Source organism: Zingiber officinale, chromosome 4B, assembly GCF_018446385.1.
Source record: "Zingiber officinale cultivar Zhangliang chromosome 4B, Zo_v1.1, whole genome shotgun sequence".
In the NCBI taxonomy this organism is placed as follows: domain Eukaryota; kingdom Viridiplantae; phylum Streptophyta; class Magnoliopsida; order Zingiberales; family Zingiberaceae; genus Zingiber; species Zingiber officinale.
Window position 1 is genome coordinate 130,946,787 of NC_055993.1, and position 27,205 is coordinate 130,973,991.

Below are 27,205 nucleotides of genomic sequence, written 5' to 3' on the forward strand. Positions count from 1 at the left end.
GTTGAACGGCGTGCGACCTCGCTTGCTGATGGGGATGAGCCATCTCTGCGCGGGGTCCTCTTGGCAGTTGATAATTGGAAGGTGGCTTCAGCTCGGCAGGGACCGGTGGCTCGGCTGGTACTTCCTTTTTCCTCGTCATCTGAGCTTCCTTCACGTTGATGTACTCATTGGCCTTGTTCAACATGTGGTCGTAGCTGCGAGACGGCTTTCTGACGAGCGCACGGAAGAAATCCCCGTCCGCAAGCCCCTGTGTAAATGCATTCATCATAGTTTCCGAGGTGGTCGTCGGGATGTCCATGGCCACCTGGTTGAAGCGCTGGATGTAGGCCCGGAGCGATTCATCGGTCCTTGTTTGATGATGAATAGGCTGACACTAGTTTTCTGATAGTGTCTGCTACTCGCGAAGTGGTGGAGAAAAGCCGTGCGGAACTCCTTGAAGCTTGTTATTGATCCGTCTGGCAGCCTCCGGAACTACCGTTGTGCCGACCCAGAAAGGGTGGTGAGGAACACTCGGCACTTCACCCCATCCGTATATTAATGTAAAGTGGCGGTGTTGTCGAACTTACCCAGATGGTCATCCGGGTCGGTGGTCTCGTTGTATTCTCCGATCGCCGGAGGTGCATAATGCTTCGGTAGTGGGTATCTCAGGATGGCGTCGGAGAACTGCCGATTGATCCGCTCGGGGGATGAATCCGTCTGGGGCGCCTTGCCCTTCTTAGTGCCACGGATAGGCGCCTCGTCGGACGATCCCTGGTTGGCTTGGGCCAATTCTGACAGCGTCTGGAATAGTGCTCGATGGAATGGAATAGGGGCGGTCGGCGCGTCTCCTGGTGTGCCGGTCTGCCCCTTGTTCTGAGCCCAGGTAGAATATTGTTCCGGTCAGTCCTCCATTGCCGCTCGGCCTCCAGAGATGGATGCGGCCTGCTGCATTATCCTTTCTGCTTGAGCCTTCTGCTGTTACTCAACCATCTTTGCAGCTCACGCTTGAATGAGTGCTTCGAGCTCCTCAGTAGAGAGCGTTACCAGGAGTTGACGTCCAACTTCTTCCATCTTCTAGGCTCGGATTCAGGTACGTTCCCACAGACGACGCCAATTTGATCTTGTCCGAGCGCTGAGTCGACGAACGCTGGGGACGTGGCACTCTCCGCTGCTGATCCGACTGGTGGTGTAGATCTCCGACGAACCTGCAAAGAAGCCGAGCAGGGAGGGGTTTCCCGACGACGACCCTCCGACGCTCAAGTCAGGCAATGAAGAAGCAGAGTAACGTTACTGTGGCTACAGTGATCAAAATTACATACCTCCATCAAAGTTTGGGGGTCCTTATATAAGACCCTGGGGATGCGCGGGCACGCTTCTCGATGCGTGCACGCTTCTCGATGCGTGCACGCTTCCCCAAACATACCTCAGTAGGGTTGTGTCAGAAAAGCATGTCTGACGTCATTCCGCAATCGTCCGAGCATATCCCGGATGTGAGGGTGGAAACTTCCATCATACGATACTCTGTCCGCTTCGGTCGCCGACCGTGCTATTTGTTGGCGGCAGATGTCTCGAGGATGAAGTTACCAGATGCCCTTTTTATCTCCTAGCGCTCTTGTCTGCTTCCGGGCCGAGCAGAATAGTCGCTCGGCACTCATTGGCTCCCGGGAATGCACATACCTCAGCCCGGGCGGGGAAGCCTTGCTCGTGCTCGGATGGAATTGTGCCTTATTGTTCTGCGGCTCGTACGAGCGGCCCGTCCGCCCGGCCATAGACTCTTTTACCTTGAGCGTCGGAAACCCGACCCCTGGTCGGGCTGTCTTTCGTCCGGTCCGAGGATCCTTGGCCGGATGTCCGATCAACCGGATGCTTGGGTGGCCCGCCGGTCCGCTCGGCGTGACATCTGTCCGCTCGGCCTGACCCTGGGGTTGACCCTCTTGACCATTGACCTCCACGTGTCGTTGACCTCCTGCCAACAAGGGTCCCCCGTCCTTACCACCGGATCAATAACAATCCTTAGTTAATAATTTAATAAATTTAAATAATTTGTCGGGAGGAAGAGATCGTACCTGACTTATCTTGTCGATCTCGTTATCCGAGTCTTCCCCTGAATTGCTGCTTTCTTCCGACGTAGCTCCCCATTCATCGATGCTCTTGATGCTCATTTCGGATGAGCTTGAATCGTAGTTCTCGTCTTGATGACTTGTCATTAGTGCAAGTCTGGAGAAAGCCTCGACTTCCGATTCGGACGACGTATCATCTCACGTCACCTTTAAGATCTTGTGTTTTTGGATAGACTTCTTTCCTTTGTCTCTGTCCTTGTTCCTTAGCTTGGGGCAGTTGTCCTTGACGTGCCCTTCTTCGTTACAGTGGTAGCATCGAATCGCCCTTTTCTTACTACCCTGCGGATGGTTAGTTTTTCTAGATTTACAAAGTTTCTTAAAACGTCTTACCATTATAACCATTTCTTCATCATCGAGAGAAGGCTCTGACTCAGATTCGTCTCTCGATGCTTTGAGGGCAATGTTGTGCTTGGGCTTCTTCGTACCTGCACATCTTGATTCATGCACTTCAAATGTGAAAAATAATTCCTCTAATGAAATAGTTTCTAAATCCTTAGAAATATAAAACGCATCTACTAGTGATACTCATTTTGAATTTCTAGGAAAAGAATTGAGTATGTACCTTAGCGAATCTCGGTTACTTATCTTTTCTCCGAAATTCGAAAGTCCGGTGATGATTTCCTTAATTCTCGAGTGTAGATGCGCAACTATTTTGTCTTCTTCAAATTGCAGGTTGGTGAGCTGGTTGCAAAATAAATCCCGTCTTGCGAGCTTGACTTCGAAAGTCCCTTCATGCAGCTCAAGGAACTTTTCCCACAATTCCTTTGTTGAGTCGTAGTTACCGATCCGGTTGACTTCTTGTGGTGGAAGAACGCTCAGCAGATGGAATTCTGCTTTGCTATTTGCCACGTAGTCGACCTGCTCCTTTTTCGTCCACTGGTATTTTTCTTTACCTTCTGGTGTTGTAAAACCGAACTCCATTATTAATAATAAATTGAAATCGATTTAAAAAAATATCTGCATTCACTTTTTCCAACTAGCGAATTCCCCTTCAAATTTTGGTAGGTAGATGCTTGGTCCGACCATTAATTCGGTACTTCGTTCGGCGGTTAGTCCTCCTGAAGCGTCCTGGCTCTGATACCACTTGTTAGACCGCGTTGACCAGCTAGAAGGGGGTTAAATAGCTTGCAAAAAAGAAAAATACCTTTCTCGAACTTTCAAAATAACACTTGCATAAATAAAATAAACAAATAAAACTGAAAGAAGAGGCAAAGGGATTTTTACTTGATTACAACCGGAAGGTTGTTAATCCAAGGATTGAGTCGCACTAGAATCTCCTTCAGGCGAAGAAGCCTCTTACAGAAATGACGTACAAACAAATAGAAGCTAAACTACTAACAGTAAGCGCACAAGTGTTGAGTACACAATTCTTGAATTAATTGAAAAGCTTTTGGACCAAGGCTGTATTTATAGCTTTAGTCGGGGTGCCTAGAAGGGTTCTAGGCGCCTGGGAGAGGATAAAATTTTATCTCCTTCGCAACAGAACGCGTTTGATCGTGATTCGGTCAAAACTCAATTCCGGGCGCCCGGAATGGCTCCGGGTGCCCGGACTGGTTCCGGGCGCCTGGACCACTATAGTCAACAAAGTTAACTTTTGGTCCGGGCCCTCTGCTCCGGTGTTGCTCGCCTTGGTCCAGGTCTTCCGCTCCGGCTCTGCTCGCTTGGGTGATTCAGACACCCGAAATAAGGCTCACCCGAACTCAATTTCGACCTTCTCGAGCAACCTTCCGCTCCGGCTTCTCGTCCCTCGGAAACGCCGCGCGCCTCCTTCTCGTCTGCCCGCGTACTCTTCTGCAACACCTCGTACCTCAGACGCACCGAGCTCGTCGGCTCTCTCCCGTGTCGTCCTTCTCGCTAGCTGCGTCTTTTACTCGACTCTATATGCTCCTAAGTTCCTGCACACTTAGACACAAGGTTAAAATATCACATGACCTAACTTAACTTGTTGATCACATTAAAATAATCCTGGGGTTCCAACATATATAATACACATATCACAGTTACTGATGACACTCTCAATCACAAATGGGGGACATGGTCAATAAGAAATAAACAATGCAAGTGTTACTTAGATGGTAACCAATCACATCGACAAAAGTATAGGAACTCTAAGCATTAATACACAATCAATATTAATAGGATAGGATATCATCAACACACGCCACACGCGTGTGCACTACTAGCAGGATATGCAAAATTAGAACGACAAGCATTCTATTCTATTGTACACACCATACATATGCGTACACTACATGGTATGCATAACCAAACATAAGCAACATCCTATTATACACATCATACACGTGCGTATACTATATGATATACATAACCAAACATAAGTATCATCTTATCATACACAACATATGTGTGCGTACACTACATGAGATGAATAGCAAAGACGAGATTGCATGAATATAACATATCAACTCAAAGAATATGCAAACAAATATCAAACTTCTGAAGCAAATGTGAATAGAGTTAAGGTAAAAATAACTACTAACCAAAGAAATAAGTTAGTGCTCAATGAATTAAAGAGGTAAAAAAGAAATATCCGTCTTTATCTATATCTCGTGCTGAATGTCCTCCTCCAATCAGGAGTCTGTCTTGAGTTAGAAACTGCATACAGTGATTCCAATTTGAAATTGTTCTGCAGAATCTTAAGCACTGTCTTGTAGGTCTCCCACAAGATTTTGGACCATGGAGTAACAAGTTCCCTGTCTGATCTGCCCTTTCCCTTCTCCACACTAATATAGCTTAGCATTAAATCCTGAGTCTCTTATCAGCCTCAAGATCCTCCATGTCAAGCACATCTTCCAAAGCTTGCACCTGAGTTATGGCCTTCTCAGCTATCTCTGTTGAAAGCTGCGTGGAGTGTTTTATCACTTCCTCTAGAGAGCTTACATTTACTTGTTGGCATATGATCCGATACTGGATCAAGCCAACCTTGGTAAATCGAACCTTTCCTCATGTCCGCACAGAGCTCTACATATTTGAACATGATTTCTCTAGTCTTCTGCCATGCTCTGTACCTTTTGAAGTGATTAGATCATGCAGGGCTTGCAGGGCAGCGTGCTTTTGCCCAACATTAACCAACTCTTCTGCACGTTTCAGAGCGTTCTTAGGCTTAGCAAAAGTCACCATTTTCAGCAGAAATATATTCTTCACTGATGTCTGCTTCCTTCGACAGAGTAGGCTTAATGCTTGAATTAAATGGCGGTGTGCGGCAGGCTAGGAGGTGGCGGCGTGCTCCTCACAGATCTTCTGCGCAGCGGCCGATAGTCGAAGAGGACTGGAGGAGATGATGTTCACAATGGCCAAGGAGGAGAAAGGTACGAAGACAACCGGATCGGAGATCGGAGGAAGAAGAGCGATGACAACAGATTTAGAGCAAAGGAAAGGCGGCGATGGATCGGGGCGATGGGAGAGGTTAGTGCATGGGAGATAAAGTCAATTATTGGAAATTAAACATTTGGTCGTTTAATCAGTGTAGCTAAAATAAACTTTTCTTTTTATCTCTTTACCTATAAATTATAAAAAGACTCATTTAAAATTCAGATTTAAAAAAAAATTAAAAAAATTATATAGGATAATTATTGATTAATCTTTATTTTATTTAATTATCGTACCTTACCCTTTAAGTCTATCAATTGATATTTTTCAAAATTGATTGATGGATCTAGAATACTTAGAATGATATGTAATTAAATCATATGTGTTTTTCTAGTTCTCTTACTTATATTCATGTTCTCAAATATTAATTTGACATACTACATTGAGAATATTAAATTTTTTTCATCATAAAATATTTTTTTAATCATTTTTAAAAAATAAAAATTATGTCCAAATTATAGTATAGCAATTGATTTGGTGAATCAGCTAAGCAGCGAAATGAATATTGAGTATGAAATTTGATAATTTTTAAAATTAGGATACATAAGTTAACCATTTCGAAAACTTTTCTACACTCTTCAGTAATTTGGCGAAAACAGAATTTGGACAAATATAGAATTCATCCCACATTCTATGATGAATATTAAATTCGTCATTAATTTCCAATGACTTTTACGATGAATTATATTTTGTTATTAATTTATGATAAAAATATTTTTATCACAAAATAGGTTGCTAATTTATGATGATTTATATTTTTATTACAAAATTTCTTGTAAATTAACGATAAAAAATTTTCGTTGCAAATTTTCATATCTAAATAACTGTTTTTTTGTTTGTTTGTAGTGCACCACCAGAAGGGAGCAATCCTAGCGCTGTCCAACCTTGTAGCAACTGATTAAACTGGCATGTAGAAACTTGACTGTTCCCAACCTCTTTTGGTGTGGTTTCTGAGTCTGCTATTATGTTTGTTGTTGTTGTTCTAGTCATATGGTGGTAAAAGATGAATATGTTCGTCCCAACGCCCCGATTAATCCATCTCAGACCAACACGGAAAAAGTAAATCACGGACGGCTACTAGTCTTTGGAATAATGACTAGTACATAAGGGAGATATTTACCTCAACTTTATCGAGATTCAAATCCCAAACTTCATGGTGACAATATCTCATGTACTAATCACTAGACCATCCTGAGGGACTGTTGTTCTAGTCACAAGTTCACTACATGGTGCATGGAAATTGAGGTAAATTGTTCCGCAAGAATGGTTCAGATTATAGCATAAACAAAAACACTAAACTAACTCAAAACTTTACCTGTCTGATGCAGGCGAAATATAACCCTAGCACACAATCATTGGTCCAAAGGTGAAGAACGAACAAAAGTAAAATATCACGAGCCATAAATAATGGGTATCGCTCATATTCTCTAGAGTTATTACAGTTCAATAATCTAACTCAGTGATCTTGAGGCAGTAAACCAATATAAAGGTTGGCCACAAGACTGTTTTCCATGAGCATGCCCATTTCTCCATTGGATGAACACATGAGAAGATCTCAGAAACCGACATATCCATTTTGGTTTTTCATGAAATGAGTTTTGTTCACAATAGTGCAACATCTCAATTATGTATTGTCAGTGGGGGTCTGAACGTGTGTGAAGATAACACCCCTTCCAATTTCGATGACGGTGGCAACTAGGAAAGCAGGAGGAGCTCTCCATTCATGGATGAGAGACGTAGAACTGGCATTTATCATAAAACCTTAGACCTGTGAATACATGTCTTTCATCATACCAGTACATAAATTTTGAAGAACAGTATATTAAACAAAATGAATTATCATACTGCAAATTTGTTTTTACTGGTTTTAGCACCTCTATTACAATATGTTGGGTGAGCTTAAAATCAAGCAAAGGCAAAGATAAGATGCCTCAATCATGGTCCAGATGGAATTTGTTTCACATTGGATTGTTGATAAGATAGTATGCTAGCTAAGAAACTTGATAAGATTGCCAATAGTAATAATGAAACTGGCTCTGGTTTTAAAACCAGAATCAGTTTTGCATGGTTGGGTTGGGTCCAGTTAGAAAGAGAAAACATAAGAACAATTTCAAAAGAAAAAAAGAATTGGAGATCCAACCAAGAACCGATAAATGTGAATTCGGGCTCACCATTACCCCTTCCGTATCGATATCAAATACAAATACTCGATCACGATCTCTCTGAGTTGACATGCGATACAACTCTGTTTGGAATCATCATTATCTCCTATATCCCCTATCAAATGTAACTCGGACACCATCACTCTTAATGGACACCTGATATCTCTAATGACTACGTATAAATATTTTTATTAGTAACTATGTCAAACACTTCGAATCTACACCGAGAGTGGGTATTCATACCAAGTCCGAGTAAGATAGGTCAGTATGCCTTAAGAAGGCATGTGCTACCCAGTAATTGTACAAGAAGGAGATGTGCCATTTTTACCAATCAAATAACCAATCACATTGTTATGATTGTTTCAGCACACCCATATGCTTACAGGAGACATGCGTGGCTCATAATGTGCATTATGCTCAATTCGTATTGTGTCGTGTCATAAAGGGATTATATCATTTGAATCAATAGAAAGTTATAAAAAATAATGTAAAATATAGTTTTATAAGGTATAAGATTAACTAACCTGCCTAAGAATTATGTTATATTATTAGTTTTTTTAACAGAAAATAAAGTATTGTAAAATAATCAATTTGTGTCATCACATTTATACATCTGTATTGTGTCCATTCAGATTTTGTTTCAATTATTGTGTTTCAGATCAGATTGTGTTGTCAAATTATCTCTAATTTGCCAGCTCTATTTAATATGGACAAAATTTCATTATTCATATTCAAAACATACCTGCCGTCTCCGAATGTAGCAGGAACGAGCTATCACATAACATGGAAGGAGAAGGCCAGCAATCTGGAGAGATACCTGCAAGTAAAAGAGCCGACTTTGTGTAATTGCATGAAATTCTCCATAATATGCTACCATAAAAATAAGAGAGTTTCAGAAGATATACAGGACAAGGATAGAGCCTATTAAACTTCAACATGATAAGCAAAATGACAAAAAACATGATTGAAAAAAGGATCATATCTTTTTTTTACTCAATTGCTAGCAAGAAAGTTATCACCGTTTTGATTTACATTAATAAAAATGAAATTAGTTGTTGGGGGTTAGATTATCTTGAAAAAAGTTCGGATGGTCAACTTGATCTTATTTCCAAAGCATGTGTTAGTATTTATTCTGTACTATTATAATATAAATAACAAGACAAGCGTTGACGTATTTCCCCTTTGGATAACTCTTAGGAAAAGCACAAGATCTAAAAGTCATCTTCCATAAATAGGTGCATGGCAGTTGGCAGGATACTTTACACTTTTTTTCCATTTTTTGTTCACATTAATTAAGCTGATCCTTTCGATAAAATTAGTTTAAAATAAGGTCAAAGGAGCATCTAATTGATGGTTTATGTGCTGCTATGTAGCACGGACACCCCTCAAAAAAAATTTTTGAGTGTGTCGGACACGGACACGACACGCAAATATGCGTGTCGGACACGGCAAAAACCATGTCGTTGACTTTTTCCAAGTTTGACCAGCCAGACACGGCTAGGACACGGATGAGACACGTTTCCGGATACGTTTGGGCACAATTGTAACAAAATTAAAAATTTCGAGGGTAAAAATGAAAAATAATAAAATTATGAGGACTACTTATTAAAATGACAAAAAAAACCCTAAATTACTCTCCCCACTCCCGATTCCTTTTCTCCATTGCGACAAATTGTTTCACGCCGCGAGACGCGACCATCTCCCCTGCACTTTCGCCGCGTCGCCTGTTGCTGCTCGAAGAAGTCCGCCACAGCTCCACTGCTCGCAGAGCCCAGCAGCAGTTCGCCGCTGCTCGCAGAAGCCCAGCGGCCAGCGTCGCCTCTCTGCTCAATAGAAGCCAGCGTCGTCGCCGCTGCTTGCAAAAGCCAGGCGTCGTCGCCTGCTCAACAGCAGCCCTCGCAGAAACCAGCAGCAGCCCACCGCTGCTCACCGTCTCCCGCCACTGCTCGTAACAGCCCACTGTCTCCCGTCGCTGCCCTCTTTCTGCCCAGTGCCCTCTTTCTGGTAAAGTGGTAAGTTTAGTTTTTTGTTTTTTCTTTTGAGATCACGAATTTGTTTTTGCTTTTGGTACGATTTCTGGTAAGTTTAACTTGTTTATTTAAGATGTATTTGGTGTGTTGCATTTTGTTATGTTTACTTTTTAATGGATATTATGGTTGATCTAATATGAACATGGTTTTCTATTATAGGATTTTTAATTTTTAATACGATATATATATATATGATATTTTTATTTTTTAATAATCGTCGTATCCTAGCCGTATCGTGTCCTATATTTTTAAAATTTTTCGTATCCCCGTATCCGTGTCGTATCCAATACGATACCCGTATCCGTATCCGTGCAACACTGGTTAGCAGAAACTTCGTGCACCAGATTGTCTCTTTTATCTAAGTCATTAATCTTAATAATTTGTTGGAAATTTTAAAAAGTTGTTAATTTTTTTTTTTCAAAAAATATGTTAGGTTTTAATTTAGATAATTAAGGTTTTATTAGAAAGTTTGTTATTTTATAAGAATAAGTCATAAAAAGAGGCTAGGATCTTATGTAATAGACAAGTTTTTGAGTTAACACAATTTTCAATTTCATTTTCTCTGGGTGAAAATAAATAACTTTGGATCGTATCTTTAACCTTTCGTTGTGCTGCATCACATGGTATTAGAGTCGAATTGCTAATTCGGTATTTAATATTTTCGCATCTATTCTCAGTTATTGTTTTTCCTTATCACTATTTTTTTCCTCCACCACCGTCATCCCACCTATCATACTTTCGTTCATTATTACTATTCAACACATTGTGTTCCCTGTCTGCACAATTATTATTCCTTCTTTTTTTGGCTAATAATCTGCCCACTGCAATCTGATCATTGGGCAGTATTGCTTCATCTTCTCCATCATCATTTTTTATTATGATTTTCTTCTCTCCCCATCACACATTGTTTCCTCCATTGAATCTTCTATCAATCTGCTGTCATCTCCGCCTTTCATCATTTTATTTCACCATCATCATTAATTCCCTCTTCTCACCCATTCTCCAACTCTATCTAAATTCTTGTTCCCTCTTAATGCAATCAAGAATTTAATTCTATTTAGAATTATTCAAAGTTCTCCAAATCATTAAATTTTATAATTTGTTGGAACTTTTAAAAAAGTTGTTAAGTCTAATTTTATAAAAGTCTAGGGTTTAATTAGAAAAGTTTGTTAGTTTATAAAGAATAGGTCATATTATCAAACTATGAAAAGGGGTTAAGATATGATGTAATGGACATGTTCATGAGTTAATACAATTTGCAATTTCTTTTTCTCTAGGTAAGAATCAGTAACTTTCCTCTGGGTGGGGATGGTATCTTTACCCTTTCATTGTGTTGTGTCAATGCTTCTACTAAATGAACTTCACCATGATAACCAACTTACTGGCACAACAATGTGTTACTTCTAAAATAAATATCCAAATAATCCTTTCAGATACTTGTCTAAGTATGTGTAGCAAAAGGGTTTAGCAAAAGTCAAGTCAGCGCATGAAATAAAAATAAATCTTAATAAAAAACAAGAGTTAGAAGGCAAGAACACTAAAGTACAATGAGATGCCTTTCTATACAAAAACATCTCAAGGTAACAAAATTTGGTCAAAAGAGTCCTCTCTCTAAATACGTTAGAAGCAAATGGCATCATATGAAATTTGAGTTTACAATGATAAAATACTAAAAAGGTTTATACACTAGAAATTTGAGCTTAATCTCTAAATCCCAAGAAATTTGAGCTTAACCACTTTCAGCTACATAAACATAGTCCATTTTGTTCAAGTTACCATGTCAATGCCAATCTTTTATATCACAACTTCATGATATGATTTTCCAACATTGTTTTGTGATATTGTGTGATGATGTTGGAAGAGTGTGAAAACATGGATACTTAAGAATTGTATTGTATAGTTGATATTTTAGTAAAAAAACATTATGATGTTCTTTACTCTGCAATCAGATTACCAGCAGTGTATTCACATTTCAAAACCTAAGGCTGTGGTTCCTATGGGGAAGGAAATGAGGTGAAAAAATACCAATATCGAGGGAAAAAAAATCTGTGGATATCCAACAAAAATATTCTGTTCCACATGTTTCCTATGAAGGATGGAAAATCACTTGAAAAAAGTGATGCCACCAATCACTAACAACCACATGAGAAAAGTGATATCAAAAAAAATTTCCACTAGTTTTGGGCAGATAGGCTTTGGCTGATTCGGAGACATTTAATTCCTTCAAGAAATTTTTCCCTTCAACTTTTTACTCCCAAGAAAACAAGGAAAAATTATAGTTTCCACCTTTTCCTGCACCTACTTTCCCCATCCCTAATTTTTTCAGTCTTAGGAAAAATGACCTAAAGTTATCAGGAAGGAGCATAAAATCATCTTACATCACATATTGATGATATGTCCTGCATCATTCCAGCTTCCGTCATTGCATTAAGAACTTGTCGGATAAAGAGAAGCAACATCAACTGTAAAAGGCCAGAAACAAATTAGAAATTTCATACTTGCAAGGGACTCTTAAGTAGTGGCAAAGCAATCAAGCATACAATTAGAGCAACTGTATGACAAAAAGCGATCACACGGGAACCAGCAGCAGCATAATCTTCATAATCTGCATTTAGCAATTCCTGTTCTGCAGCCGAGATGGCAAGTAAATGTGACTCTCGAAGGTCAAATTGTGAACTCCAACTTTGCCTAGGAAAATAGCGAGTTATGAGTAGATTCATGATTTGAGAATTTGTAGAGGAGAAAACATATTAATTTGAGGAATCCCCATGAAAAGTAACAAACAGCTCAAGTAGTTCAAATGTAGTACTGCTGCACAGAGAAATAAAACTCACACAGAAGAAATAACTTATCTTATTAAAATATAATTTTTCCCATTTTGTCTTGACTTCTTCAAATAAAATCCCATGTGACACAGAAGGGGAGCCTTGGCGCAACGGTAAAGTTGTTGCCATGTGACCAAAAGGTCACGGGTTCGAATCCTGGAAATAGCATGTTGCAAAAAACATGATAAGGTTGCGTACAATGGATCCTTCCCCGGGACCCCGCATGGCGGGAGCTTCATGCACCGGGCTACCTTCTTCAAATAAAATCCCAAAACTTTTAAACTTCCAAATTTAAAAATTTCCTAATTTTAAAACACATCAATTACACCTAATGAATTCTGATTATAATATAGGCATTTAATTGAGTAGCATAATAGATCAACTCCTGATTATTAACTAGAATTCATAACTCCTCTTAATGATCAAACCATTTCAATAAGAGATGGTATGACAGAGAGAGATTTCAAATCATGAATCATTGGCCAGCAGACATAAGCAATAACTTCCCGAATTTAATATGATGCTTAACAAAACTAAGGGGGCGTTTGGTTCTTTCCTAGGAATAGGAATCGGAATGAGAATCATTGTATTGTGGAATGAGAATGGTATGAGCATGGATATCACTTTTAAAAGCAATGTTTGGTTAGTTGTATATCTTCTATCGGAATAAATCAAAGTTTCCTTTTTTACCCTTAAAGGAAAATAAGAGAAAAAATTAGATGTGAAAGAAAGATGAATGTAAGAGAAAAATATGATGAAAGAGAATGATGAGAGAGAAAGTATTATGAGAGAGAAAGTGTGGTAAGAAAGAATGAAGAGAGAGAAGGTGTGATGAGAGAAAATGAAAAAAGTGTGATTGGAGAGAGCATGATGAGAGAAAATATGATGTGAGAGAAAGTATGATAGGAGAGGATGAAGAGAGAGAAAATATAGTGAGAAAAAATAAAGAGAGAGAGTCATGAGATAGATTGAGGAGAGAGAAAGTATGGTGATAGAAAAAGAGAAAAAGTATGATGAGAGAGAAAGTGTGATGAGAAAAAAGAGGGTGTGATGGGAGAGATTGAGGAGAGAAAAAGTGTGATGAGAGAGAAAGTGTGATGAGGAAAAAAAAGAAAGAGAGTGCGATGGAAGAGATTGAGGAGAGAGAAAGTATGATGAGAGAGAAAGTGTAATGAGAAAAAAAGAGGAAAGACAGTGTGATAGGAGAGATTAAGGAGAGAGAAAGTGTGTGATAAAATGATGAGAGAGAAACTATGATGAAAGAGAAAATATAATGAGAGAGAATAAGGAGAGATAAGTGATATGAAAGAAAAAATAAATAAATATATTTTGATATTTGATATTAATGGAGAAAATTTTAGTTTTAAGTCAAGGGTATTTTTGGAATAAGGGAATATTTTGATTGATGAAAATAGGGTAATGACTCATTGAAGGGGAGGTACATGGGAATGAGTTATTACCCAATTTCAAGGATTCATTCCCTTATTTATATTCCTATTCCTATAATCCAAACATTAATAATGGGAATCAATGATTCTCATTCCCATTCCCTTTCCCTACTCCTATTACCCTAAACCAAACGCCCCCTAAGAAAAATTAGCTTGTAGAGTGATCCAGACATTTATTACAACCTGAAGAACTTAATTGCCTAATTTGCACTGTAAAGTCTACTACCCAAGTTCCAGATTTTGTCTCAAAGCCACCATCCCTCTCCTCTATCAATAACCCTCAGTATCCACTTGGTTTATCCTCTCCTCTTCCTTCAACCTCTACTTGTAGCAATCCCCACTTCTAATGGTTCTAACGTGACAGATCCCTCCTCAGTGTCCTCCCCCACCCTCTATCCTGCTACTCCTTCTCCTTCGTGGCGTTCTCTCCTTCCTCCCACCCTCTGGTCCCCCACAACCACCTCACTAGTTTTTCCTCCTCCCATCTTCCCCCATCCTATGTCGATGACTTCATTTATAGATCCTCCGCGTTTATCTTATCTGCTATGCTGCCATAGACTTACCTAATGTTCTTTGAACAAGTAAGCATACCTCCACAATGCATCCACCTGTCGACTCTATTTTATGCTATGTTTAAGACATAGTTATCTAAATGATATCAGGATCAGGATCACATAACCGAAACCCAAGTACTAGTTGCACCAGATTGGTAGGAACAGTGAAATCAGAATGGAAAAAATTAAAAATAAGACAGATATAGTAAAAGCATTTATCTAGAGATTACGGTAGATGTTCTAAAATTTTAAGAAAATTTTTTATCATCCAATTGTTAATAATGCAATATACAAATAAGGTCATATTTATTAAGATGACATAAATAAAAAAAATCACAATCATTAATAATAATATTTTTAGTAAAGATTTCTCAATAATATGTTAAAGTATATTTTAATAAAATCTATATTTATTTATTATTGAACATCACAGTTTAGTCGAGTCTCTAACCAAATTCAAATTGGCCTTTTACTTGAAGGAGGAGCAATTGTTGTTGATTACAAAAGATTATGACATTCTCTTGATCCGTAATAAGCTATCTTGGTCCACAAAAAAGCAAGCTATCAATAGCAAGAGAGAGAAAGATGGATGAGTGTGAACCCAAGAGAAAGATGGATGAGTGTGAGTTGAATGACAGATCCTAGATTCATAGTAAGCAAAGCTAAGCAATTTAAAGGGCAGTGATGATTTTTTCCTTTCTGGAAGTCCCTAAGAATCAAACTGATTTTTTGAAGTCATCTCAATTTGATCAAGTTTTGACTTGATGTCATCCATTTTCACTCCTAATTTGACCAAATTTCAATGAATTACATTAATTTTTTAATGCAATCTAATTCATTGCTAGCTAATTTCTTGGAATCCCTAGCTTCTCTACACTTCCCCTCAATCTTTGTGAGATGTTTGATGCAGTGATGATGAAGGGTCCCATCCCGCTGCCACGGTGGAGGTCAAAGTCAAGGCCGTCAATGCGTAGATGGTATAGGCCGATTGGGCGAAGTATGCCCCGACCGGGGAGAAGGCTCCGACCCGCCGTCGCCTTCGACACGAAGAGCAATCAAACGACCAACGCTCAAGGGAGAACGACGTGTAGAAGCTGAGTCAAGCGGCTACTCCGCTCAGCTAGACATCAGAGCCTGATCGACATAGTTCAACTTTGGCCGAGCGGGGTAGCCGCTCGGCCTGAGAGAAGGTCTCGACAATGGCATAATGGAACTTCAATCAAGCAGAAAGGAGTATCGAGGTTCTTGCCGATCGGACTGGGCGCCAGAGCGGCGAATATCCGGTCGAGCGACCAATCCGCTCGGCCCAGCAATACACTCCTGATATCCAGTGATATCCTTTTGGGAGTTGTTGCCGCCGACACAGGGCATGGGCTGCCAGAACATCGTACGGCGGAAGCTTCCACTGTCGCTTCAGAGATATGCTCGACCTATTAAGGTACTATGTCAGGGACACTTTACTAACGAGTCTTTTCAAGGAAAGCTTTGAGAAGCGTGCTCGCCTTGGAAAGCATGCATGCACGCACGCTACCGGAGCTCTATATAAAGGGGGATCCAAGCATCGGCGGGGGTATGCGACATTCACTGTTTGTGCTACAGTAGTCTTCTTGTTGCTCCGCTTTTCACTTCATCGCCGATGACAGACTTGAGCATCGGAGGGCCAATGTCGGGACCCCTTCCCTGGCTCGGCACTGACGTAGTTTGTGTTGCAGGTCAGCGCGGAATCCACAGGAGGTCCGTGTAAGCGCCACATCTCCGTCTTTCCGTCTCTTCGACTTTCGGACAGGATCATATTTGACGTCGTATGTGGGAACGTCACCTACATCCGAGCAGAGAAGATGGAGGATGCTGGACGACTTACCACCGTGATGTTCACTCAGGAGGAGCTTGAGATGCTCGTTCATGCCCGAGCAGCAAAGATGATCGAGCAGCAACAGCAACAGGCGTTAGCCGATCGGCAAGCGCCATTGCCTGCAACATCAGCGGCCGGAAGACTGAGCGGAGCAAATCTCCGTATGGGGGCAGAACCGAAGGCCGACCGACACGCAGGGTGAAGTGCCGCCCGCGCCGATCCCCTTCCATCGCGCTTTGTTCCAAACCCCTTCGGAAATAGCCCAGGCGCATCAAGAGCGGGGATCGTCTTCGAATGATGCTCCCGTCTAGGATACACGAAAAGACAAGGCGCCCCGAAACAACACGTCACCCAAACGGATCAACCGACAGTTCTCAGAGGAGATCTTACAAGACCCTCTGCCCAGACACTATACCCCGCTGGCGATCGAGACGTACAACGGATCGACCGATCCAGATGATCATTTGGATCGGTTCGATAACGAAGTCATGCTGCACCAGTACACGGACGGAGAGAAGTGCCGAGTCTTTCTCACTACGCTCTCCGGATCGACGTAGCGCTGGTTCCGAAGACTGTCGGACGGCTCAATACAAAGCTTCAAAGATTTCCTGAGCCACGTTCCAGCATCATTTCGCCAGCAGCCAACGCTACCAGAAGACGAGCGTCAGCCTCTTTGCCCTAAAGCAAGGGCCCAAGGAAGCGCTCCGAGCATATATCCAGCGGTTCAACCAAGTAGCCATGGACATCCCCTCGGTCTCATCCGAGACAATGATGAACGCCTTCACCCAATGGCTCGTCGAGTGAGATTTCTTTCGATTGCTCATCAGGAAGTCGCCCAGGGACTTCAACCACATGCTCAAGAAGGCCAACGAATATATAAACGTGGAAGAAGCCCAAGAGGCAAGAAGAAAAGAGGCGTTGACCAAACCCTCGGCGTTGACCGAGCGCCGACCATCGAGCAACCATCAGCCACCCAAGGGGTCAAGGGCTGAAGGAGAGCGACCGCACCAAGAGATCAGGATACATGTCGTGCAGCATGTGGCTTCCGGTCGACCGAAGGCGTCAAAGGGCAAGGTATGGACGCTGATGTTTTGTTCGTTCCACCAGTCGGCGACCCACAACACGCGTGATTATCGCGGTTTGACACCAATCAGCCGACTAACCCCAAGAGGATACCACCGCTAATCACCTTCTCCCGATTGGCGACAGAGACATTGTTCTGCGGAGCGGCAAGAGGACGGCAGAAGGGCACCTAAGCGGCACCACCAGCATCAGCGGAGGGATGACACTGATCCCTCCCGAGTCTCGGCCGAGCGAAATAGGTCATCCGCTCGGGAAGAAGAAAATAGGAACAACACTTCTCGAGGAAAGATAGGCATGATCGCCGAAGGGCCAACCAGCGGCGACTCCAACAGGACCAGGAAGTCGCATGCTCGGTGGTTGGAGATCCGCGTCGTAGAATGCAGTAAGGAGAAGGCAGAAGGGCCCGAGATCAACTCCGGCCCCAGCCATTTGGAGGGAGTGGAGATCCCTCGTGACGACGCGCTAATCACCCGAGCGGTAATTGCTAATTACACCATTCACTGAACTTTTGTTAATACAGGGAGTTCGGTGAATATCATCTTCAGGAAGGCGTTCGATCAGTTACAAATCGATCGAAATGAGTTGTTGCCCATGACGAGCCCTCTGTACGGCTTCACGGGCAACGAGGTTCTGCTGCTCAGGTAGGCTCGACTGGCCATCTCGCTCGGGGAGGAGTCCTTGAGGAGAACAAGGACCACCAACTTCATTGTGATGGACGCACCGTCGGCCTACAATGTCATATTGGGTTGACCGGCCCTCAACGAGTTCCGGGCGGTGGTGCCCACTTACTGCCAAAAAATCAAGTTCCCGACGGACGACCGGGTGAGCAAAGTCAAGGGCGATCAGCTGGCCGCTCGGCGATGCTATGTTGAGATGGTCAAGTTTGAAGCAAGGAGCGCTCGGAAGAACCTGCGCTTGGAGGTGAACGCCGTCACCAAGAAGCTGCATGGGTTGGTCTACGAAGAAAAAGGAGCAAATCCAAAATTCACCCAAGCCGGACGGAGGCCACCATATTAATCACGACCGATCGGGGACCTAAGAAGAAGGCAGAGTTATGGAGCACGAATCATCTCCAAACATACAGGGTCGGATGAGAGGTGCACGAATGAATACCATGTATTTTTGTATGTCTCTCGAATGCAGGGCAAAATGTGAATAAAAAGCGAAGGCCTCTTGAAATGCGTCTCTCTCAACGGTCAAGCGGCGACCTTAAACTCTTGTCTCCATCGACGGTCGAGCAGCGACCTTAAACCCGGGTCTACATCGAGTTTACAACAACGATCGAGCGACGACCTTAAACGTGTGTCTCCGTCAACGATCGAGCAACGACCATAAACCCCAGTGATCGTCTAATCTCCCTCAACGGTCGAGCGGCGACCTTAAACCCGGGATCACATCAACGATCGAGCAGCAACCTTAAACCCGTGATCACATCAACGGTCGAGTGGCGACCTTAAACCCCGGTGTTTACCTAACCTTCCTCAACAGTCGAGTGGCGACCCTAAACTCATGGCTCAGTGAGCAGGCAAGCGTCGATGAATAGCCGACCGTGAGCCTGGGCCTTTTAAGAGTTCGAAATTTTTGAGATATAGTGGGCGTTTGGCATTATTCTTCAAAATGCTCTGAAGGTTGATCGACAAGGAGCAGTCTTATCCCGATCAGAAGCTAAGCTGATGTCGAAGGCCGATCGGAAGGAAATCTGCTCAGACAATTATCCAGTCAGTCGGACTTACAGCCTCCTTCGACTAGACTTGAGGGGGAGGCTTGTGATGCGGTGATGATGAAGGGTCCCACCCCGCTGCCACGGTGGAGGTCAAAGTCAAGGCTGTCAACGCATAGATGGTATAGGTCGGTCGAGCGAAGTATGCCCCGACCGAGGAGAAGGCTCCGACCCACCGTCGCCTTCGACATGGAGAGCAATCAAACGACCGATGCTCAAGGGAGAACGACGTGCAGAAGCCGAGCCGAGCGGCTACCCCGCTTGACCAGACATCAGAGCCTGATCGACATAGTTCAACTTCGGCCGAGCGGCTACCCCGCTCGGCCTGACAGAAGGTCTCGACAGTGGCATAGTGGAACTTCGATTAAGCAGAAAGGAGTATCGAGGTTCTTGCCGACCGGACTAGGTGCCAAAGCGACGAATATCTGGCCTAGCGGCCAATCCGCTCGACCCAGCAGTACACTCCTGATATCCAGCGATATCCTTTTGAGAGTTGGTGCCGCCGACACAGGGCATGGGCTGCCAGAACATCGTACGGCGGAAGCTTCCACTGTTGCTTCAGAGATATGCTCGACCTGTTAAGGTACTGTGTCAGGGACACTTTACTAATGAGTCTTTCAAGGAAAACTTTGAGAAGTGTACTCGCCTTGGAAAGTATGCACGCACGCTACCGGAGCTCTATATAAAGGGGGGTCCAAGTATCAGCGGAGGTATGCGATATTCACTATTTGTGCTACAGTAATCTTCTTGTTGCTCCGCTTTCCACTCCATCGCCGGTGACTGACTTGAGCGTCGGAGGGCCAACGTCGGGACCCATTCCCTAGCTCGGCACTAGTTTGTGTTGCAGGTCCGCGCGGAGTCCACAGGAGGTCAGCGTGAGCACCACATCGCCGGCTTTCCGTCTCTTCGAATTTCGGACAGGATCAATGTTGATTTCTTAGATCAACCATTGCCAATACCAATCTAGCATAGGCGATCCATATCGATACTGAATTTTTCCAACTATTATTTAAGCCCCAACATTTGCCTAAATGTGTGTGTGTGAACATATAAATACATAATTAATTAATAGAAAAACATATTAAAGTAAGGTTAAATTTTTTTTAAATCAGTACAACTTTCTTCTGTTCGCTAAGCAGTCCTGTCAAAAAAAGTTTTGTAAAAGTGTTCATGGTAGGCAACGGTGCATCAAATTCTTATGAATTGAAGATGAATTACATGAACTTAATTGTGTCTACAATGTTTGATGTAATTTCTAAATATAAATGTTATTTGGTGTAAACATGAAAAGTTTGGTAGTTCAAAGAAACTAATTAAAAAATTCAACCAAAAACCGACAATATATTTCAAAACAATTTCGAACACTTTTATACTTGTACAAAATATAAATATTAGCAAGTACCTGATATCAATTGTCGTTATATTGAGACCAATTTCACTTGAGGGGGAAACATAATCTGGAGCAAAAGCCTATTATAGAAGTTTTTTTTTCAGTAATCTATTTATTTAAAAAAAATAGAAAAGCATGCCAAAAATGGTGTACATTCTCATAAAATCATTTGGACAGTAACCTGGTTGCAGATTTCACAAGTGATATTCCCTTTCTTATTGCACCATTTCTGTATACATTTTCTATGGGCAAACTGTATAAACCAATACAAGAAAGTTAAATAATTACCAGACTGTAATAACACCAATTTACCACCAAATGAAAAAGAACTAACGAACAGACAAAATCAATCTCCCAGAAATCACATGACTGAGTGAAAATAAAACAAACCCATCTTTACAAAGAAAAGACATGGAAAACCAAAGAAGTTACAACAAAAAGTTGAAATCATCTAACAGTTAGTTGCAAAAGTTGAGAAACAGAAGTGGGACCTTAACTCTAATACTCTACTAGAAGTCTAGAATGATTACCGCGCGTTAATGTTATTTGTTTCCTTATATTCAGTTAATTCTCTTTCAGAATTTGCTATATGTTAAATTTAGCAGCAGTAATCTTCCATCAAAAAAGCAGGAAAGTACTACGAAATTACAGTTTCTTATTAATGCAACAGTGTTCTCCTATAATTGTAGGGTTATTGTATAATGATACAAACGGATAAAAACAGGAATCAAAAAGAGATTGTGCAGGAGAAGCATGTGCCAAGAATAAGAAACCGAGTTATAAAATTTGGCAGCAATTATATAAACTTCACTTACCCACAACGCTTCTATTTTGAGAGCCTTTAAAAAGATTGTCTATCAAGTATGTCCACACGATGAGTTGTCAAAAACTACATAATATTATTTTATGAAAGCCGTCAACCTGTGATGATAAGGACATGTAAACCCCATAAACAAAATCCAAAAAGAGGATAAAAAAAAGAATAACTATGGTATTTATTCCTTCAGACGAACAATGCAGAGTAATAGTCCATTGACTCTTCTACATGTACAAAAACATAGATTACATATCTGAAGTACACGAGAATCCGAGTTACTAATTCACAAAGTGAAGCAAAATCACTACTTTTTTTTTTAAAAAAAAAAACTTTTGAAACACAACACTATGATTAACGGGGGAAAATTCTTCCAGAACCTTGAGGAGGGGAAGAGTTGAAGAGGATACAGATACCTTGAGGGTTCCCGTGCAAGCACAAGGGGATTCCAAGTCGCATTCATCCCCTTCCTCTTGGCAAATCCGGCACTCGGCCACTTCGCCACAATTCTTACCATCACCATTGGTCATCCGGCTGACCGAGCAACTCGGCGCTGACGCAACGCCGTACGACGCCAGCGATCCTTTGCCGCAGCGAGAAGAATCCACGCACGCCGCCGATCCGACGACCGAGTCGACACGCAGTATGAAATCACCGACCATCACCTCCCCCTCCTTAGTCCTTCCCTCTCTCTCCTTACTTTGGTACGGAGAAAAACAATGCAGGAAAAAGACTCGAAACAAGGTTTTATATTTGAAAACAATTAGAAGTCTGATGAAAATTTCACTTTGCTCCCTCTTATAGTTTCAAGATATTCTACAGAGGTTCTCGAAGTCTATCCTTTATTTGCAAAATACCCTCAAGTTAGATTGCAGGATCACACGGCAAATAAAATTTGGAAAATTCAAGGAACTTTTTCCAATTAAAATAATAATTTGAAATATTTTATGGGATATTGCTCAAGTGAGGAAGGGAAGATTCCAATTAAAATAATAATTTGAAATATTTTATGGGATATTGCTCAAGTGAGGAAGGGAAGATTTGTGTGTGTGTGGGGGGGGGGAATATTTTTTTAGAATTGTAACAACTATTCCAATTATAGATTCTATAGACGAAGAAGATGACTAATTAGAAAGGTGATTATGATATTGACTGCTTAAAGACTTTGATTCAACAGAAAGTGACTCTGAATGGTCGTGCTTGTCAAAATGAGCATTAGCAATCGGGTCAGGGAAAGGGTCCCGGCGTAGGCTCTCCGACGCTCAAGTCAGTGATCCACTTAAAGATGATGAACACTAAATGAATAGTGGCTATGAGAGTGTAAAATTGTGTAGAATTGCGTATCTACGCTTGTAGATGGAGACCTCTTGATCCTATCCAAAAACAATGAAGGTGGCAAGCTGGGGATGTGGCTTTGAAGTTGACGCGGTGAAGACTCCACGTAGTCCTGCAACATAAAAATGTCAATGTCAGGCCGGGAAGGGGTTCTCGGCGTTAGCCCTCCGACGTTCAAGTCAGTCTCCGACGATCACAAGAAACAGAGAACTACTGTAGCTACAGGATGTAGAAGATGAAATTACACATACCTTTTCATGTAGATAGGAACCCCTTTTATAATGTCAACATGGTGTTCATGCACGCCTCTCTAGGCATGGCCACGTCCTCCTAGGTGTCCTAGAAAGAGACATGTCAAAAAGTAGCTCTAATACTATTCCTTAAGCAACCATACAATCTTATGATATGACAGTCTCGAATCTTCTAAAGTATAATTACCTGTTGGGCATGCCCTGTTGTCAGCAGTACAAACTCCCAAAAGGATACAATAATATATTTAGAGGGGCTATGCACGACCAGACGGAGTCCGCTTGGCCTGGTTGCTCCGCTCGGTAATGTCCATCGAAGATGCTGACTCGTCTCCTTGCTCCCTGTCTGTCGTTAGTTATCTTTGTCTGACCGGACGCTAAGCCCGGTCAGCAAGACCAGCTGTTGCTTAGCTCTCTTTGAAGTCAGAAGGCTTTTTACTTTACCAAGAAATACCTAGCTTGTTTGTCTCGAAACTTGTAATGCCCGCTCGGCCATACTTGGTACCTAGTCTGTTCTGTTAGGGTCGTGCGGCCGGCAAGAGGGGGGTGAATTGTCTGTAAATTAAAAAATAGACCTTCTCGTTCTTTCAACGTAGATTAACAACACGACAATAATTATAATAACAATAAATGAACAACTAATAAAATAAAGAATAGATAAAAGTCTAGAGGTTTACTTGGTTACAACGTAGGTAGTGTTGGAATGTATACTAAAAGCCTAGCTTTTTGTATAAACATTTATTTAGAAATAAGAATCACATTGGTCAAATGTCTACATTTATATTAAGTGTAGTTGTTCGTTTAATTTATATTGTAGATAACATGATGTGAGGAGACACACAGAAGTTCATGTTACTAGTTCCTTATAAATTATAAACAGTTGTTCACAGCCAAGATGGAATGGGACAACCCATTGGAGTGGTTGTAGTATAATTAGGTATTAGTTTATCTTGACTAATAAATTACACTAGTACACCATGAGTGTATTGAGCAAGACCAATTGAGGTAGTATCTTTTTATACTGACTATATAAAAGAATAATACCTCTGTTATTATGGAAGTGTGTACTCTTAATGATCATGATATAATAACAAGCACATATACTTAGTATTTATTTCTTTGATTTATCAAAGGGTGCGATTTAGCTCGTTAAGTTAATAGGCCCGATAAGTTGTGAAATGATATTATTTATATGGTGTGTTGTTGATAATAAAATGAAACTGTGTCATAGTAATATAGGTTGATGATGTCCCCTTGAGGAGCTCATAAGGATTGTCATGTAAACCCTGCAGGTGGACTTAGTCCAACATAACGATAAGGTTGAGTGGTACTACTCTTGGAGCTAGATATTAATTAAGTGAGTTGTCAGTAACTCATTTAATTAGTAGACATTCAATATCTTAAACACAGGGAGACTAACACACTCATGATAAGAAGGAGCTCATATAGTAATATGGGATTGGTGCGGTAGTGTAATAATAACTCTTTAGTGGAATGAGATATTATTGATAAACTTGAGTTGGGTATTCGGGGCGAGCACGGGAAGCTCAAGCTCATCGGGAGACCAAAACCAATTCCTCCTCTCGGTCCCTATTATAGCCTCTTATTTATAAAGTCTTATATCCACTCAAACCCAACTTCTTACCCACATTAAGGTGGTCGGCCAAGCCAAGCTTGGAGCTTAAGCTAGGGTCGGCCAAACCAAGGTTAGATGGGTTCAAGTTGTGGTCGGCCCTAGCTTGGAACCCAAGCAAGGGTGGCCGACCACATTGAATTCAAAAGGAAGTTTTATTTTGTAAAATCTTTCCTTTTATAGAGATCCATTAAAAGGATTCAAAAGGATTATTTTAATATAAAACTTTCCTTTTTTAGATCAGTCATAAAAGAAAATAAAAGGAAGTTTTTATTTTATTGAAAATTTTCCTTTTATATTGTTTTAAAAGAGAGTTTTAAAATTTTAAAATCTTTCCTTTTATAACTTTCTACAAAGGAATAAAAGAGATATTTAAAATCTTTCCTTATTTGTAGTTATCTATAATGTGAAAGAAAGATTTTAATTTTTTGATAAAACTTTCATTTCTTGAAACCATGTTTTATTTTAAATCTTATCTTTTATAGATATCCATAAAAGGATTTAAAAGAGAGAGGTTTTAATTTATAAAACATTCCTTTTAGAACTATCCACAAAAGGGATTTTTAAAAGAGAGATTTTAATTTTTATTTAAAATCTTTCCTTGCTTGGAGAACAAGCATGTGGCCGGCCATGACAAGAAGAAAAAGAAGTTTTAATTTTTTGTTTTAAAACTTTCCTTTTTAGTCATTGGCAAGGAATATAAGGAAGTTTTAATTATATTTAAAACTTTCCTTATTTGCCAAGACCAAGGAATATAAAAGGGAGGGTAGAGGTGCCTCACCTCACAACAATACATCTTCTATTCCTCTCCTCTCTTCCTTGGTGGTGGCCGGCCCTTACTCTTTCTCTCTTCTCCTTTGTTTTCCCTCTTGGTGGCCGGCGGCATATTGGTGTGGAGATCCATTGATGGCCGGTTGCTTGAAGGAGAAGAAGAAGAGAAGGAGGTTCTCTTGTCTAGCATCCCTTGGAGGAAAGTTGGTGGCTGAACTTCATCATCTCTTGGAGAAAGTTGGTGGTCGAAACTTGGAAGGAGGAAGAAGGCTTGGGTGGATTCTCGTCATGGTAGATCGTCGCCCACACGACGCTCGAGATAAGAAGAGGAATACAATAGAAGATCAAGAGGTCTATAAGATACAAGAGGTATAACTAGTTATAAGTTTCTGCATCATAACTAATGCATCCTTTTGTATAGATCTTGTAAAACCAAACACAAGAGGTTATCGATTTTAATTATCATTTTTGTTATAAATTTTCGTTTCGATTTCATGTTTCGATAATGTGTTTCTATTGAGGTCTCTATTGTTAAACTTTGTTTACCGTGAGAAGTTTAAATATCCGATTTCTTTGAAAGACTTTATCTAAGCAGTGGTAGATGATCTCATACCCAAGAAGGCCTAGTGTCTCGCCACGTTTGACCTGGAAGCCGATCCTTGAAATAGATATTTGATCAACTTCTGTAATATGGTTTAACTTAGGAAGATCACATCAGTTGAACTTGAAGTAAGAATGTTAAGTTTCGTTCCCAATTCAAGTTTAACTTCTAAAGGGAAAATTTGGATTAATAATATTAAGCATCGTTTGCAATCCAAATTTAACTTTAGTATAACACATGGGTAGCTAGGATAGTTCTATGCTTGTACAAATTTTTGTACAGGGGAACTAGGACGGTATTCCGAGCTAGTTTATTAAAAATTATAACAATTAACTATTTAACAGTTAGTTTATTAAATATTTATTTCAATAATTGGCTTCCAGGTTGTGGCGAGGCACTAGACCTTCTTGGATATTGGAACAACAACCACTTCTAGATAAAGTCTTTTAAAGAAATTAAACATTTAATTTTCTTTCTACAAATTGTAACTTTTTTTAAAAATATATATATTTATTCTAAGAAGGTTTGGGAATTCAATATAGGTTTCTTCCTACTGGATTGATAAGTATCTTTTAAAACATATTTTAGTGATAACTTTCTAATTTGCCGCTTATGGTATCTAAAATACCAATGTAGACTTTTATCATTTTTCCAGACATTTTGATTAAGACATGTAGAATTTCTAGATTTTTCAATTTGGTCCTTTAATTTTTTTATTTTCTTCCTTTAACTTATCATACATTTCTAAAGGATAAGTTTTTGCTAAGATTATTTTTAATTCAGCATTTTCTCTTTCTAGTTTTACTAAATCCTTAGAAAGTAATTTAATAAATTGAAATGACTCTTTAGGAGTTAAGGCACGTACCTTACTTATCTCATATTCTGATATTTCCTCTTCATCACAGCTTTCTTCTGATGATGCTCTCCCTTTATCGATGTTCATCTCTGAGCTGCTTTCATCTTCTCCTTAGTGGTCGGCCAGTAGGGCTAGTCCGACGTAGGCCTCGATCTCGAATTTGGAGGATGAATATTCATCCTATGTTGCCTTTAAATTCTTAAGTTTCGCTCTTGTTGGTCTTTTTCCCTTGCCTTTCTTCAGTTTAGGGTAGTCGTCCTTGATGTGTCTTCTTCTTGGCAATTGTAACATCGAATCTTCCTTTTGCTTCTTAAGTCCTTTTTCATCTGTGACTTGAATTTGTTATATCTAATAAATCTATTAAATTTTCTTACCAATAATGTTGCTTCATCTG

The 27,205-nt window shown here is 40.7% G+C and overlaps 1 protein-coding gene across 1 annotated transcript; it reads right to left on the reverse strand.

The window, feature by feature from the left end:
- Positions 1–6,794: 6,794 nt before the first annotated feature.
- On the reverse strand, positions 6,795–22,084 carry LOC121976778 (probable E3 ubiquitin ligase SUD1). Its single transcript, XM_042529116.1, has 7 exons — positions 21,784–22,084; positions 20,735–20,806; positions 20,566–20,633; positions 12,222–12,369; positions 12,060–12,143; positions 8,394–8,468; positions 6,795–7,257 (listed from the first exon to the last, which is right to left on the reverse strand). The coding sequence occupies exons 1-7, from the start codon at positions 22,027–22,029 to the stop codon at positions 7,252–7,254; spliced, it is 699 nt and encodes a 232-aa protein (XP_042385050.1). The 5' UTR covers positions 22,030–22,084; the 3' UTR covers positions 6,795–7,251.
- Positions 22,085–27,205: the final 5,121 nt, after the last annotated feature.

Excerpts from the sequence above, each read along its gene's own strand:
- LOC121976778 (XM_042529116.1), bottom strand. The coding sequence starts at position 22,029 with ATGGTCGGTGATTTCATACTGCGTGTCGACTCGGTCGTCGGATCGGCG. Across the intron at positions 20,634-20,734 it reads CTTGTGAAATCTGCAACCAG|GCTTTTGCTCCAGATTATGT; the intron begins GTTACTGTCCAA and ends CTTCTATAATAG. Across the intron at positions 12,370-20,565 it reads ATAACGACAATTGATATCAG|GCAAAGTTGGAGTTCACAAT; the intron begins GTACTTGCTAAT and ends CTATTTTCCTAG.